The sequence below is a fragment of the Grammomys surdaster genome, unplaced genomic scaffold (genome assembly GCF_004785775.1).
Source record: "Grammomys surdaster isolate TR1022 unplaced genomic scaffold, NIH_TR_1.0 472, whole genome shotgun sequence".
Lineage (NCBI taxonomy): Eukaryota > Metazoa > Chordata > Mammalia > Rodentia > Muridae > Grammomys > Grammomys surdaster.
This window is the reverse complement of record NW_021604891.1, coordinates 849,359-863,203: the sequence shown is the minus strand read 5'-3', so window position 1 is coordinate 863,203 and position 13,845 is coordinate 849,359. Positions and strand designations below refer to the sequence as shown.

The 13,845-nt window shown below is 49.7% G+C and overlaps 1 protein-coding gene across 1 annotated transcript in view; it reads right to left on the bottom strand.

Moving 5' to 3' along the window:
• The window catches only part of Chrnb4 (cholinergic receptor nicotinic beta 4 subunit), a 22,664-nt gene extending 9,315 nt beyond the window's left edge, over positions 1-13,349 (bottom strand). Inside the window, exons 1-2 of the mRNA XM_028781570.1 lie at positions 13,298-13,349; positions 8,216-8,364 (exon numbers count right to left, since the gene is read on the bottom strand). Coding sequence (XP_028637403.1) covers positions 8,216-8,364; positions 13,298-13,349 — 201 coding nt within the window. The remainder of the gene's footprint in view (positions 1-8,215; positions 8,365-13,297) is intronic.
• Positions 13,350-13,845: the final 496 nt, after the last annotated feature.

Below are 13,845 nucleotides of genomic sequence, written 5' to 3'. Positions count from 1 at the left end.
GTCCCTTCCATCAGTGCACATCTAGCAAAGCATTGCCACCATGTCTGTCTCCCTGGAACCCAGCAGAACCGCCGTGGGAAGGAAAACAGCACACAAACTTAGTTTAGAAACAATGGTAACTCAATCTCTGGGCACAACAAGAATCCTAATCTTGTATCTGTATTAAATCTAAATCCTCCAATGGTGAGTCCTGGTGGATCCGCCATAGAAACCAGGAGACACTAGTAGCTACATCTTGTCCTCACACTGTCCCTGTTCAAAAATAGAGACCCTCTCTCTCTCTTCTTCCTCTCTTCCCCTATCCAACCCAGAAGTCCCTCCTACTTGCCCAGTGATTGGCTCCTTTATTCATTAGGGGATTGGTTCACAAGAAGTCACTTGAGTATGTGACTCACTCCTTGTCTGCAGCCCCTCCTAGGAGAGCAGATTTACATCAAAATACAAACAATACCAGGTCCCCACAGGCTCCTGGGCATTTTATAGTGCAAGATGCATTTAATCCAACATCCAAAAGCTGTAGTCTTACGGTTCCAACATTGTAAAAGTCTGAAGTCTTTTCTAAGATTCCAGACATTCTTTTATCAGTGACTCCCTGTAAAGCCAAAAGGTAAGTTAGTTCTGATGCAGAATAACATAAACTGAGAGACATATGGGAACACAGCAAGGACAGATGGGACCAGAGGGGCTGGAGAGATGGCTCAACGGTTAAGAGCAGTGGCTGCTCTTGTGGAGGTTTCCAGCACCTACATGGCGACTCGAAACCACCAGTAACTCCAGTTCCAGAGGATTCCATGCTCTTTTCTGGCCTCTATGTATACTGCACTTATCTGGTGCTCATACAAACAATAAGACAAAAATACCCATGTGCACAAAATAAAAAATAAATCATAAAAGACTGGATCAAAGCAAGACTGAAACCTGTCAGGGAAAACCCAAAACGCTGCAGCTCCACGTCCAGCATGTGGGGGCCTCGGTGGCTTCATCTGGGCAACAGAAGCTGTACTGCCTGGGTTGGCTACACTCAGTTGCCTGCAGTTTTCCTTGGTGAACATTCCACGGTTTCTACATCTCCTAAATCTTGGGGGCGCCACTGCACCTTAATCTTTGCTTTCCCAGTTTCATGCCGTGGCTTCTTAGGGACTCCTTGCAGAGAATCCAGTCATGTCACACACTGCTTCGGTGGCTTTCTGAAGCCTTGAAAGACGTTCCACAATCCTGGTACTCCTGCATCTTCCACACCTGACAAACCAGGAGCAAGTGCAAAGTGCCAAATTCTGCTGCCCGCTTGAGAAGGTCCCTCCTAACACAGCTGCTCCCGGCTCTCTGCACCCTCATGGCTGACCCTGAAGACACTCCTAGTGGTGATGGGTTTGAGCTGGAAACCCTAACAGCAGCACTTCCAGTTCAGGCCCTCTCACTTACGGAAGCCTTCAGTATCCAGGTGGAGTCTTGTTCCTCTCAGGGCTCCTCTCCTTTTATCCCAGAGCACAGAGCATAGAGCCTGGTTTCTCTTAGATCACACTAACATTTTTTTTTTTTTTTTAGCAGCCATAGCCAGTTTGTCTGCAACCCCATCCATCCTCAACTTTAGTCACATCTGCATTCTTTTCCAAAGTATACGTTCTTTATACCTTCCTGGCTCCAATTTCTACTGTAAAGCCTGCGAAACACACTAAGCAATAACCATGCCAAACACGAAAGTTATACTGTCTTAATGTTTCCTCTCCCCAAGCAACTTAGTCCATTATCTTTTAATTTAGCTACATCCAAATTGTTAGGGCGTAGGTAGAACAGAACCAGATTTGTTTTTTCTAGAATACACCTTTCTGTAATCTCATGAGCCTATTCTTTCCTGTCCCCGCCCCCCCCCCCCCCATGTCTTAGTCTTTCACAAAGCTTATCAAAATGATCCATTAAACTCTGGTTATAGCATGCTAGGACTTCCCTGGTTCTTTAGCTGTATCTGCCCCCAATTCCCTGTATAACTCAGTTCCAAGGCCTTATGCACATCTGTGGAGCTGTAGAGATCCTGGGGTGTTTGGCCACACCCCCAGAACTCAGAGACCTAAATGCAGTGGGTCACGTAAGGCACAGGTAGAGGGCGTGAAACAGGTCTCTGCCTCAAGATTTACATATTACCTAAAGGCCCTAGCCCCTCCTTTCTCCACCCCCCCCACTCCCCAATATAAGGGAGCCCCTCCTGGCATTTTGTGGGAGAGCACACCATTCAGATACATCATCATGGTCAATAAAACTTCCATATCTTCGATTCCACATGTCTCCTGGGACTCGGGACTCTCTTTGTGTAAGTGGGAAACTTGCGCCGGGGAAAGCCTCCCCCACCTCCAGCCGCTGCTGTAGCAGGCAAGCGTCTGGGGCCCGCTAAGCCCCAGGGACTGCAGACTACACCGCAGCTCCCCAGGGACTGCGTCAGTCGAGGGGCCTGGGCGTGCCCTGACCCGTTCCCCGTGCCCCGCACGAGTTTTGAACCACACACATCTGGGACAGGTTTACCTCAGTAATGACCCCGCTTCTCATTCTCAATTTCCATATTAAGTATTTTGTTCATCCCTGCAACCAAATGCTTGACAAGTGACTAACGGGGAAGAAAGGAGTGATCTGGCTCACAGTTTCATGGCAAGGGATACAGGGTAGCTGGGGCTTTGGCTTTGGTGTGAAAACTTGCGGCTGGCTGGTCACGGTGTAGTTGCAGATGGATAGCAAGTATTCACACCTACAGTGGAAGCCAGGTTAAAATGTCATAAGCCATGAGCTCACCCTCAGTGGCTTACTTCTGACAGCCAGGCCTTACTATTTAAACATTCTACAGCTTCTCAGGAGAGTGTCGCCAGCTGGAGACCACGTACTCTTACACATGAGCCTGTCTGTGGAGGCCACTGACATTCAAACCATATTAGGTAACTCAAACATATTTCACACCAGCTCATCAGAGACACAGGTCACGATTTCCCACTCACAACAACAACAACTGACCCTGGAAGTTCTGACACATTAAACCTGGTCTATCCAGCACTCTCAGGTGCATCTCTTACATCTCAGAATCGACTGTTTCTCTCCCTGTCTGTTATCACTTCTCTCTGTCCCTTGGACAACTCGGGAGCTTCAAAGCTGACATTTTGGTTGTCTTTAGAACCTCAGGTCCTTAGACCATGGTTCTGTTTAAACCGTCTAGCATTTCCCAAGCTCTCTCAGAGCAAAAGCCAACGTCCTCCCTCCTCAGGGCCTTGTGGCCTTAGCTATGCCTGCATCTGCATTTACAAACCCCACAGTGGCCATGTTTGCTTCTTCACTTCTGTATATGCTCTCTTTCCCTGGAAACTCACGCAGTTTTGACTTAACTTTTTTTCACCCCTCAGAAATGTCACCTTATCAGAGAAATCTCCAACCTTCCTATATTAAATAGCACCCTGCCCCCTTCACCATACACGTTCTATAGTGTCTTCATAACAGTTATACCTGTGGACACTATAGTTTTGTGTCTGTCCCTATCTCTCACTAGGATCCAAGGACCCTGAAAAGAAAAAAAATAGAGCAACAGGGATAGGTTAGATGCCTGATGAATATTTTTGGATGAATAAATTAATCCTAGTATCATAACTCAGACTAGTACCCACACCTGGACCACCTTGCACAATCCAACTGGTCTAAATCCATTCTGCATCTCACACACACACACACACACGTGCACACACACACATACACACACACGTACACCAATCTATTTTCTTCTGCAGGAAGATTGAGTTTTCTAAAGTTCCTGCCATTTCTCCTCAATCTTATGTCTACTTAGGCCTCCTTTCTTCTATAGGGTTCAACTGGTAACTCCCCCAGCCTCATTTTACTGCCCTGGGCTCCTATACTCTGTGCCCCCAGCCCTCTCGGCCTTCCTTATTTCTTTGAATGTATTTTGTGCTCTCTGCTTCCTCTTTATAAACTAATTCCCAGCATTCTGATTCCAGCCTGGTACTTATTTCCTTGAACAATTCAACCAGGTAACTATATCAGTAGGACAAAATTGACCTGCGTGTGACATTTTGTGCATATACAGATGTTCACTCTACAAGCCCATCTGGATCCTCTCCAGCTCTCTTGGCTGCCACACTAGATGGTTCATGTACCTGGTTCAAGATGGTCCCTGGGCTCCAAGCATCACACCCACAACCCAGGCTGTTATGAAGGGAAGAGTAGGAGGAAAGATGAATGCTGGCTGTCTCATTTATCTTTTTCCAGTGAGGATTTTTTTGTTTGTCTGTTTTTTGTGTTTTTATTTTTGTTTTTTGTTTTTTCGAGACAGGGTTTCTCTGTAGCCCTGGCTGTCCTGGAACTCACTCTGTAGACCAGGCTGGCCTCGAACTCAGAAATCCACCTGTCTCTGCCTCCCAAGCACTGGGATTAAAGGCGTGCACCACCACTGCCCAGCTCCAGTGAGTTTTAAAGTTTTGATATATTTGAGTTCTAGAAATCAGACCAATCAGACCATTGGTTCTTTTTAAAAATTCCAAGCTCTCTAAAGAAATTTTCCATTATCATTTCCTTAAATATATTAATGACAGCTATTTTCATTTTAAGAAAAGATTTTTATTTTGAATTGTGGCAAAATATACTCAGCATAAAACTTCAATGTTTAATTTTTTTTTACCACATTCATGTATTTGTGTGCATGCTCATACACGCACATGCTACTCTTTGAGTGCAGAGGTCAGAGGACTGCTTACAGGGTGCTAAGGATCTGAACGGAGGTCTTCATGCTAGTTGTGCCGACTGTCATACTGACCGGACAGCCTCCCCACCCCTACACTCACCAAGTTCCATCTGACTGCACCTCCCTCCACAGGCACAGTGCAGAGGGCCATCTTAATCAAGTCTGGGGCTGAGCTGGTTTGGAGAGAACACCCTGTTTTTTTGTGAGGGCTGGTCTACTGTTGTTCATTTTCAGCACTGGAGTGACCCTTCTAGAAGCCCCACGAGAGTACTATGTCCTTGGTGAGACCCAGGTTGCCACTCAGCATGCTTTCAGCCCTGGGATGGCCCTGGCACCAGCCAGCTCCCCAACTCCCCAGCTCCCCAGCTCCCCAGCTCCCCAGCTGCCACTCTGTTCCAGGTCTTAGCTTCTTGGGCAGATACTGTTGGCCAGCTATCAAGTGTGGGAAAAAGTACCATGGGTTGTCAGGGTCGCCTCTGGGAGCCTGGCTGTTCAAGTCCTGGCAGAAGCCCCAATTGCCCTAAAATAGAGTCCTCCCTGCTTTCCAGCATTTTGTCCAGCCCTTCTAATTGTTCCCCAGAAAAGCTAATCTTCCAGCATCTCTGCCATCAATGAAAGCTGAAAACCTCGATGTATCTTTTAAAAATGGTTTTAAGCAAGAGGTGATAGTGCCTCTCTATAATCCCAGCATCTGCAGAGCTGAGGCAGGAGGCTCTTGAGTTAAAGGACAGGTAGGTCTACATAGCTAGACCCTGTCTTTAACAAGACACTGTTTTAAATGGACTCATGCGTTCCATAGTGAGCCGTACTGGTGTCGGGTATACTGCCTGGCCAGTTTCCACAAATGCAGTTTTCGTGTGTGCATGTGAGGGTGCACAGGTGTACAGGTGCACACGCAGGCGTCAAAGCTGAGGGCGAGTGTCATCTTCGATTGTTCTCTCCGTATTGAGGCAGGGTCTCTTGCTGAACCTGGAGCTCACCGATTCCAGTTATTCTACAGAGCCAGCTTGCCCTGGGGACCCTCTGCCTCTGCCTCCTGAGTCCTTGATTTGCAGATGGACACCATATCTACCTAGGTTTTAAATGGGCTCTGGAGATCCATAGTCTGGTCCTCATATGACAGGAAACGAGCTTTGTCCACTGAGCTGTCTCCTCAGCCTCTGCATTTTCAGATATGGGAGATTTTAGCTGGGTAGTGGGGTTGTCTACCTTTAATCCCAATACTCAGGAAGCAGAAGCAGGCAGACCTTAGAGTCCAAGGTCAGCCTGGTCTACAGAGTGAGTTCCATGACAGCCAGGACTACACAGAGAAACCCTGCCTCTAAAACAAAAAATAAATAAAATTAAAATAAAATAAAATAAAATAAACAAACAAAAAGATAAGAGACTTTTCTAGCTTTCAGAAATTTCTCCTGTGCATTTCTCCTGCCTCTTATTTTTCTCTATTCCACTAATGACTGCCAAATGTATCAGACGATTGGTATAGGACCTTGGCTGTCACTCCTCAAAGAGAATGATGGGAAAGCTTGCTTGTCCCTCAAGCACAAACTCCTAGTCTGTTCCCTAGACATTCCATCTTTAAACTGGCTGTGCCCCTAACACACACTCCTCAAAACCAAATACCTTCCCCCAAACCAGAAAGGAACCCTCCCCATAGAAGCCAAAGATTTTGCCTTTGGGACTATGACAACCCATAGGAGCATTTGCTGAAGTGAAGCTGCTGGCTGTGTTCTCTCCTGCTTCTGGAAGCCTCTATAGCTCCATAGGACCCACAGCTCAGATCTGGCAGGGACAGCCTGAGTCAGGCAGCATGGCCAGAGCTGCCAGTCTGTCCACCCTTGCCAGGGCAGGCGGCTGGCTTGCTAATTAAGCAGGTCAGGGATGCTCAGACAGTAGTCTTGCTTGGCCTGGCCAGAAACCCTCATTGTTTTCAGCTTCTCGTGGAAGGGAAAGGGCAGAGGCAGGGCTGTGTGCCTCTCCCCACTCTGGTGCTAGGCTCCCTCCTAGGGGATAGAGGCAGCTGCCAATATGGGCAAACCCTTCTTGAGCAGTAAAGATGGGAGATGCTGAACCTGTAGGCCTCATGGGGCTGTCAAGAGAAGGTGACACCATTCAGAGGAGGCCTATCTCCCTCAGCTAACACCTGATGGCTGGACACATGCCCATGTGATCACTTCTCCTGAGTGGTTTCCTGGGGCAAGGGTTAACCCTTTGGTAGAGACATGGGAAGGTTTACAAAGGACTGTGGTGCCTTCAGACAATCCCACACTGAGACAGCTGTGAGAACAAGGGAGGACATTCTGATTGGTCTGCCTTCCTCAGATCTCCTATTGCCTCACATCCAGCTTGAAACACTGGAATGCTGTCACCCTCCTCTCCACACCTGTCGAACCTTCCCTGCCTGTCCAGACCTTCATCCACAGGCCTGAGCCTCTGTACCCATCATTTCTCCTGGCCTGGTTCCTATTTTCCCCACCAAATTGCCAATATGGAGGCTGTCTCTAAGCAAGTTGGGAGTTGTGACTGTTGGAGACCCAGCTGAAAGAGGCCTCGAGGGGGTCCATAGGATGTCTGCCTCATGGTCCTCCTGGACCCTTCCTCTTACATAACTGAACCTCATGGACTTTCTCCAGTCTCCTTGCCATACCCTGACAGATCTAAAGCAGCCAGAGTAATTCTACTCCTCTGGCCAATGATTGGTTACGCTTGGATGTGAGTCTCTAGTTGTTCCAAAAGCAATCCAAAAGATTTCACACAGCCACTTGCATCTCTGGCCACGCCCTAGAGTCCTGACACCACTGAATTATGGAGTTAGGCGACCCTGCAAGCACTGACCTGCTCCCGGTCATGTGACATGATGGATGACCCTTTTGTTGTAGCCACTCTCCGTTCGATATTCCGTTGCTAAATGGAACATGAGAGCATGGGTTTTCAGATGGCTAACTATGAATCAGAGGTGCACAGAGAGGGTAGAACACCCCAGACAGAGAGAACAGCATGCATATAGGCACAGGTAATACATTTTTGGATGAAAGAATCCTAACCTGGAAGCATGATTAGCATCCTCACAGTTTAGGTAAATTGTCTAGACATGGGGGAAAGGCCTGTGTGACAAGTAGTGAACATTTGTTTACAAAAGGCTGTGAGGAATGACAGATGAGGAAGGGTGGAGCTGCATAGCAGTTGGTCCCAGTGGTTGAGACTAATTGACTGGATAGTTCTACACACGAGTGCAATGTCACACAGCATTCCACAAAAGAAAATTACTGTGTGTCCATCAAACATATGTATTAATATACGTTTTAAGAAATAGTAGAAGAAAAGTTTAGCAGTCTGGAGTGTTACCCATCTGGCAAGATCAGATGTAACGTGTTTGTCACTTAATTCCCAGCCCTGCACCCTGAACAGCCATCCACTTCTCTTCCCGAGGCCAGGAACTGGGAAAAGTCCTGCCTCTTCTAAGCCTCAGGCCACAGTGGTCCAGGCACCTACCACACTGATGAGCTGGGACAGTAAGAGCTCCAGGCGGATGGAGATGAGCTGAGAGGTGCTGGTGGCTGGGCGGATCAGGTTGTTGTAGCGGGTTTTGTTCAGGAGGTCATCCATCAGCTTCTCCTCTGCGTTAGCCAGGCGGCAGTCCCCTGGGGAATCGCACAGTCAGACCTGCTGGGCCCTTGTCCGGAGAAACCCCACTGTGGCTGTGGCAGTGAAGAGGTGGGCTGTGAGTGCGAGAGCCCTGGGGCTGTGCTTGCGGGGGTGGGGGTTGGGGGAGAGGTGGAGCGGGGATGGGGGTGTATAGGGTGTGAGGCACTGGGGGTGAGGCTATGCGGGGGTGGGGCTGTGTAGGGTGTAAGGCATTGGGCGTGAGGCTGTGCGGAGGTGAGACTGTGCGGGGATGGGGAATGCCAACAGGCTTGCCTCTGTCACTCTTTTCTTTTGGGTAGACCTCTTCCTCGTGCTCTTCCTGGCAGCAAATGCTGTTCCAATGCTGCAACATCCTGTTCGAACCTTGGGCATCTGTTCTTCCCTCCTCCTGCCCCACCCCCAACGTACCCCGGCCACTGAGACCTGTCTGTTCCACTTCCCAACTCCTCTAGTTTGTCCTCCCGTTTCCACCCTTTAGCTAAGCCTTCCTTTACCTCTCCTGCCCTGGACTATCCATTCCCACCCGCCCCAGCTACTCCTACAGAGCCAGGTAATCTTCCCGGAGCACTCTGTGGGAAGCCCCGCCCGCCTACAGCCTCTCTGAGATCAGAGTTTCACTAGTAATGCTTTGACTTGGCAGTCCAGACCTTTTACCCCTTAACAATGGCTTCTCTTTCAAACCTTATATATCTCTCTTACTTTTCCCCTCGACTGACCCCAGACTCTTCTCTGGCCACACACTGCTCGCCTCTTTCCCATCTCACTTCCTGGTTTGAGCGTACTCTTTCTTTCACCAGGATTGTTCCCAGCCCACCAGCTGACCAATGTCTGAGTGGCGTCTGTGCCCGGTGCTGTGCTGTGTGCTGAGGACAACAGCAACCCCCAGGAGCAGTTCCTGGCCCATGGGGGAGGCACATGGGCACCTCCATCAGGGCCTGAAATGTGGGCTCCTAAATAGAACTGGATGTGTGGTAGTGTTTTCCTAGAGGGGGAAAAAAAAGCCGGACAGTGGTGGCACACGTCTTTAATCCCAGCGCTTGGGAGGCAGAGGCAGGCAGATTTCTGAGTTCGAGGCCAGCCTGGTCTACAGAGTGAGTTCCAGGACAGCCAGGGATACACAGAGAAACCCTGTCTCGAAAAACAACAACAAAAAGCCAAACCGAGGGTGGGGAGCTGAAGAAGATGGATGCCAGTAAACTGCCTGCCATGCAGGCAGGAGGGTCTGAGCTTGGATCCCTAAAACACCCACGAAAACCTTTGTAGCTTGTGGGGAGGTGGGCAGAGATAAGCATATCCCTGAATGTTACCGGCGGGCCAGCCTAGCCCACATTAGTAAGCTTAGGGTACACTGAGAGAGCCTACCTGAAAAAATAAAGAGTGCTCAAGGAAAAACACCTATATGCACTTGCTACACTACACACATGCACACATAACACACACACAAATAAAATAACGAGAAAAGGAATCAGGGTTATTCTAGGAGAGGCTTTCTTGGATGCAGACTTTGACCTACAGAACCCAAGGTCTTTGAGACATCAAATGGAGTAGTCCAGCTGGCAGCTGGTTTCTGGTAAGACAGAGCTCTTGGCTCTAAGCCACATGGAGGACCAGCTCCAGCACAGGATCTTGCAGGGAGCCCCAGACAGCCATCATCCCTCCGAGCACTCACAGCCCAAGATCTGTCCCTCCTGCGCATCCAAGACTCCTTGCCAAGTGGTATCTGGGTCTTTGTTTCATCTGTCTTGTGTTGGGAATGATGTAAAGGTGAAGTTTAAAGACTGGACTGTGTACTGTGATGTCATTGAGGAGACTGTGGAGAATAGAGAATGGGACATGAAGAGGAGACTCGAAGGACGAGCAAGGGCACAAGATCTGCATGCCCAGGAGCAGGAAAAGGGATGAGGCTGGTCAGAAGAAACACTGTCAGGGAAGGAGAGCAGGTAGCAGGCTAAAAGAGGAGAAAACTAGACAGGCCAGGGTAGGGATGCTGGCGAGCGGCTGACATCTTACCAAGCCCACGAGTCTGGTCATAGCTTTCCTAAAGAGCCTCCACATCTCACCAAACTCCCTCCTCTGTGGACGGAGCCGAATACTTTAGACTATGAATCACACCAATCTAGCAAAGGTGAAGCAGACTTCAGGGTGGGAGCTGGGCTGGGCTGGCCACGTGTCCATGGTGAGCAGCCGCTGCCCTGCCTACTCCGTGCACTTTCCAACTGGCTGCCTATCTAGAACAGATGCAATATTTAGTGCCTTGAGAAAGATGCCCCAGGCACACCTGCTGCCCGCTGCCCCTCCCCCGCGCTGGGTTGGGGGTAGGGTGGGAGGGTTGGGGGTAGGGTGGGAGGGTTGGGGGTAGGGTGGGAGGGTTGGGGGTAGGGTGGGAGGGAGGGCTGTCCAGCAGATGCATGGACTAGACTCTGAGCTTGGCTCCTCACACCTTGAATTCCCTCTCCACAGACCACCAGCTTAAATACCCTCGAGGCCTATCTGTAGCCAAAGGATAAATTTAGGTTCCTCTCACAATATTTGTTTATTCGAGCTGACCTCTCAGTTCATAGAGATGAATCTAGCTTGTCAAAGATCTATCTGGCAGTCTGTAGCAGCACCGGGGTAAGCTCTGCAGCACCCAGCCTCCAGTCCTATAGTTACAGGGGAGGCTGGCTCTATCTCTGCTGCCCCAGGAGGCTAGTCTGGCTGGACTACAGGTTCTAGGCTGTTCAGCGGGTAGGAGGGGGGCTTTGACCTTGAGCTCTGAGCCCACCTAGGGTACGAAGCTTTGTCACCTTCAGCTTGTCTTCTTTAATATTTATCTGACCTAAGGGACTCTCCCCACCTCACAGACCAAATATGGACTCCAGAATTCCCCAAGACCAGTGGTTCTCAACCTTTGGGTCATAACTCCTTAAAGGGTCACATATTCGACATCCTACATATTAGATATTTACATTCTAATTCATAATGATAGCAAAATTACAGTTATGAAGTAGCAATGAAGTAATTTTATGGCTGGGGGTCACCACAACATGGGGAATTGTATTAAAAGGTCACAGCATTAGGAAAGTTGAGAACAACTGCCCTAGACCATTAGGTTCTAGCAAGTCAGACAAAGTCAGGTCCAGGGGTTTCTTTAAGACAGAAGCCCTCCCTGCCCCCTGTACTTGTTTAATACCCCTGCTAACTTGCCTCTGAAGAGAACTTGCCCTGCTGGGGCTATCACTTGTGCCTGGGCTTGTTAGCATGTCTGTGGATGGGGCGGAGATGTGAAATGAACAGCAGGGCTGTTTGGCTGAAATGCACCCCCTCTTTTCACCTCCAAAGAGCACATGTAGGCTCTGCCATCTACTCCTAATGTTTTCCAGAGCCTGTCAGATCCAAAAGACAAGTAACAGATCAGAATGTTCACCCGAGGGCTTTCACTGACTCAAACTTTTACACAGTTAAGCAGAGAAGCCACCACTAGAGGTCATCATGATACAACGTTGCTGAGGAAACCCAGCGCCCCATTGGACCCTGCACAAGGTCTTGTCTTTGGAGATTTTCCTTGGCAACAGTGTTCCCTTGAAGAAAGAGTGAAAGGTTAAGAGTCTGATAGGAGACCATAGTGGAATTGTGAGTGTTTGTGTGCATGTCCAGTCTGAGAAAGCATATCCAATCTAGAAATGGTGAGCTATTTTATTGTCTGGGGATGCAATGGTTAACAGAATCTCATTGGCAAGTGTGTATCTGAAGGGCAGGTCTTATCAGGTGAGGGCGTGTGCTTAGTGGAGGAAGTGCCTGTGAGATGCAGATGTGTGCTCATTGTGAGATGCAGATGTGTGTTCATTAAAGAGTAGCTGTGAGCATCTTAGAAACTCAGAACGCTTAGAAGGAACTCACCAAACGCTAGCAGTGCTTCTCCAATCACAGGTTGGAATCACCTGGCTATATAAAGGCAGACCCCCAGGTTCCATTTCTAGAGGTTCAGATTCCCTGAGGCTAGGCTGGGGTTCAGAAGTCTGTAGAGGAAAGTGCAGACAGCCTAGTGGAACCATACGTCGGAGATTTTGCAAGAGTTTGCCAGATGACAGGCATGGCAGATTGTTGCCATGGATCAGACAGGGAGATTGAGAGATGGTAATGGAATAGGGTCACCCAGCAGTGACCCAAAGTCATAGCGCATACTGTGCCAACATAACTTTGATTAGAAAAGGGGACCTTGAATGTCCCACCACTTCCAATTCTAGCACTTTCTGGAGGTGGTCTTTATGGGAGGAGAATGAAGTCTTGGTTCTCTGGGTCCATTGGAGCTCAGAGGACAAGCTGGTGTGCACACAACTTGGGGTGGTTGGGGGATAGAAGCTACGAAGGACCTTGGAATTTAGGGGGGAGCAGCTGAGCCTGGAAGAAACCCCCATGTCTGAATGAACCTGGGGAAGAGAGCTGAGTGAGTCTCTTCAGTGTCAATAGTAAATGTGTGAGATGCAGACCCCAGTTCATCAACCTGCCCTCAGCTAAGCAGGGTTAGGGGGACCAGCCATGGCAGTGCCCGCCATATATGTGATATCTGGAAGACCCGCCCCCAAAGTGCAAAAATACTTCCCACGTATGGGATGGTAGTGTCGCGGTGACCTCTCTCTCTTTCCAAACAGCAGGTTTCCTCATACGCAAGTCCATCACTTCACTAGAGACAAAAAGAGCCTCTGAGGACCCTTTGGGGACCTCTTAGCTCCAGGACTAAGCCAGACTGCCCAGTTTGAAGACACTCGTTGCCACTGATGGTGACCTGGCAGCATGGAAGAAGGTAGCAGGGACCCCAAACCTCACAGGCCACCCACCCAAGCCAGCCTGCATCCCCATAGGGCTTGCCCCGCCCACTCCCCAGCTGGTCCGGCCACTCCTCCCACACTGCGACCCTTGTCCCTCCCACCGTCTCTAAAAAGAACTCACCACGCTGAAGCAGAACGAACAGAGAGACGAGGAGCAGGGGTGTACCCCTCATGGCCGGGCGGGTGGCTGCCGGTCACCCCACGCTGGAACCGCGAGTGAGCGTCTGTCCCAGTTGGCCGTCTCTCTGTGCTCGGCGGCACTAGGACCCGATGGAGCCCGTGCTCCCCACCTGGAAAGCTGCAGTGGGTCCGGCCCACTCAGAGGACTGAACCGGAGTTTGGGGTAGACCCGGAGCAGGGTGTGTCTAGGGGGAACCTGTGGCTATGGATGATGGTCCCGAGACTTTCCCACACTCAGGAGCCGGGTAGTGCGTGGCATTCGGGAGGGTGGACTAGCTCTTGACTCATTCGTCTTGGGGACTGGGGAAGGGGTGGAGTTACAGGGTAAGGGAGGGTCTGAGAGGGCAGGCTGCGTCCCCCTCACCCATCTTAGCCTGGCTTACCCCAGGCAGCTTAAGTGGCTGAGAGGAGCAAACTGCAACCTCCCCACTCCTAGGTGGCCCGCGCTAAGTTTCAGTCAGAATCTAGAGTTAGAGGACAACTCAAAAC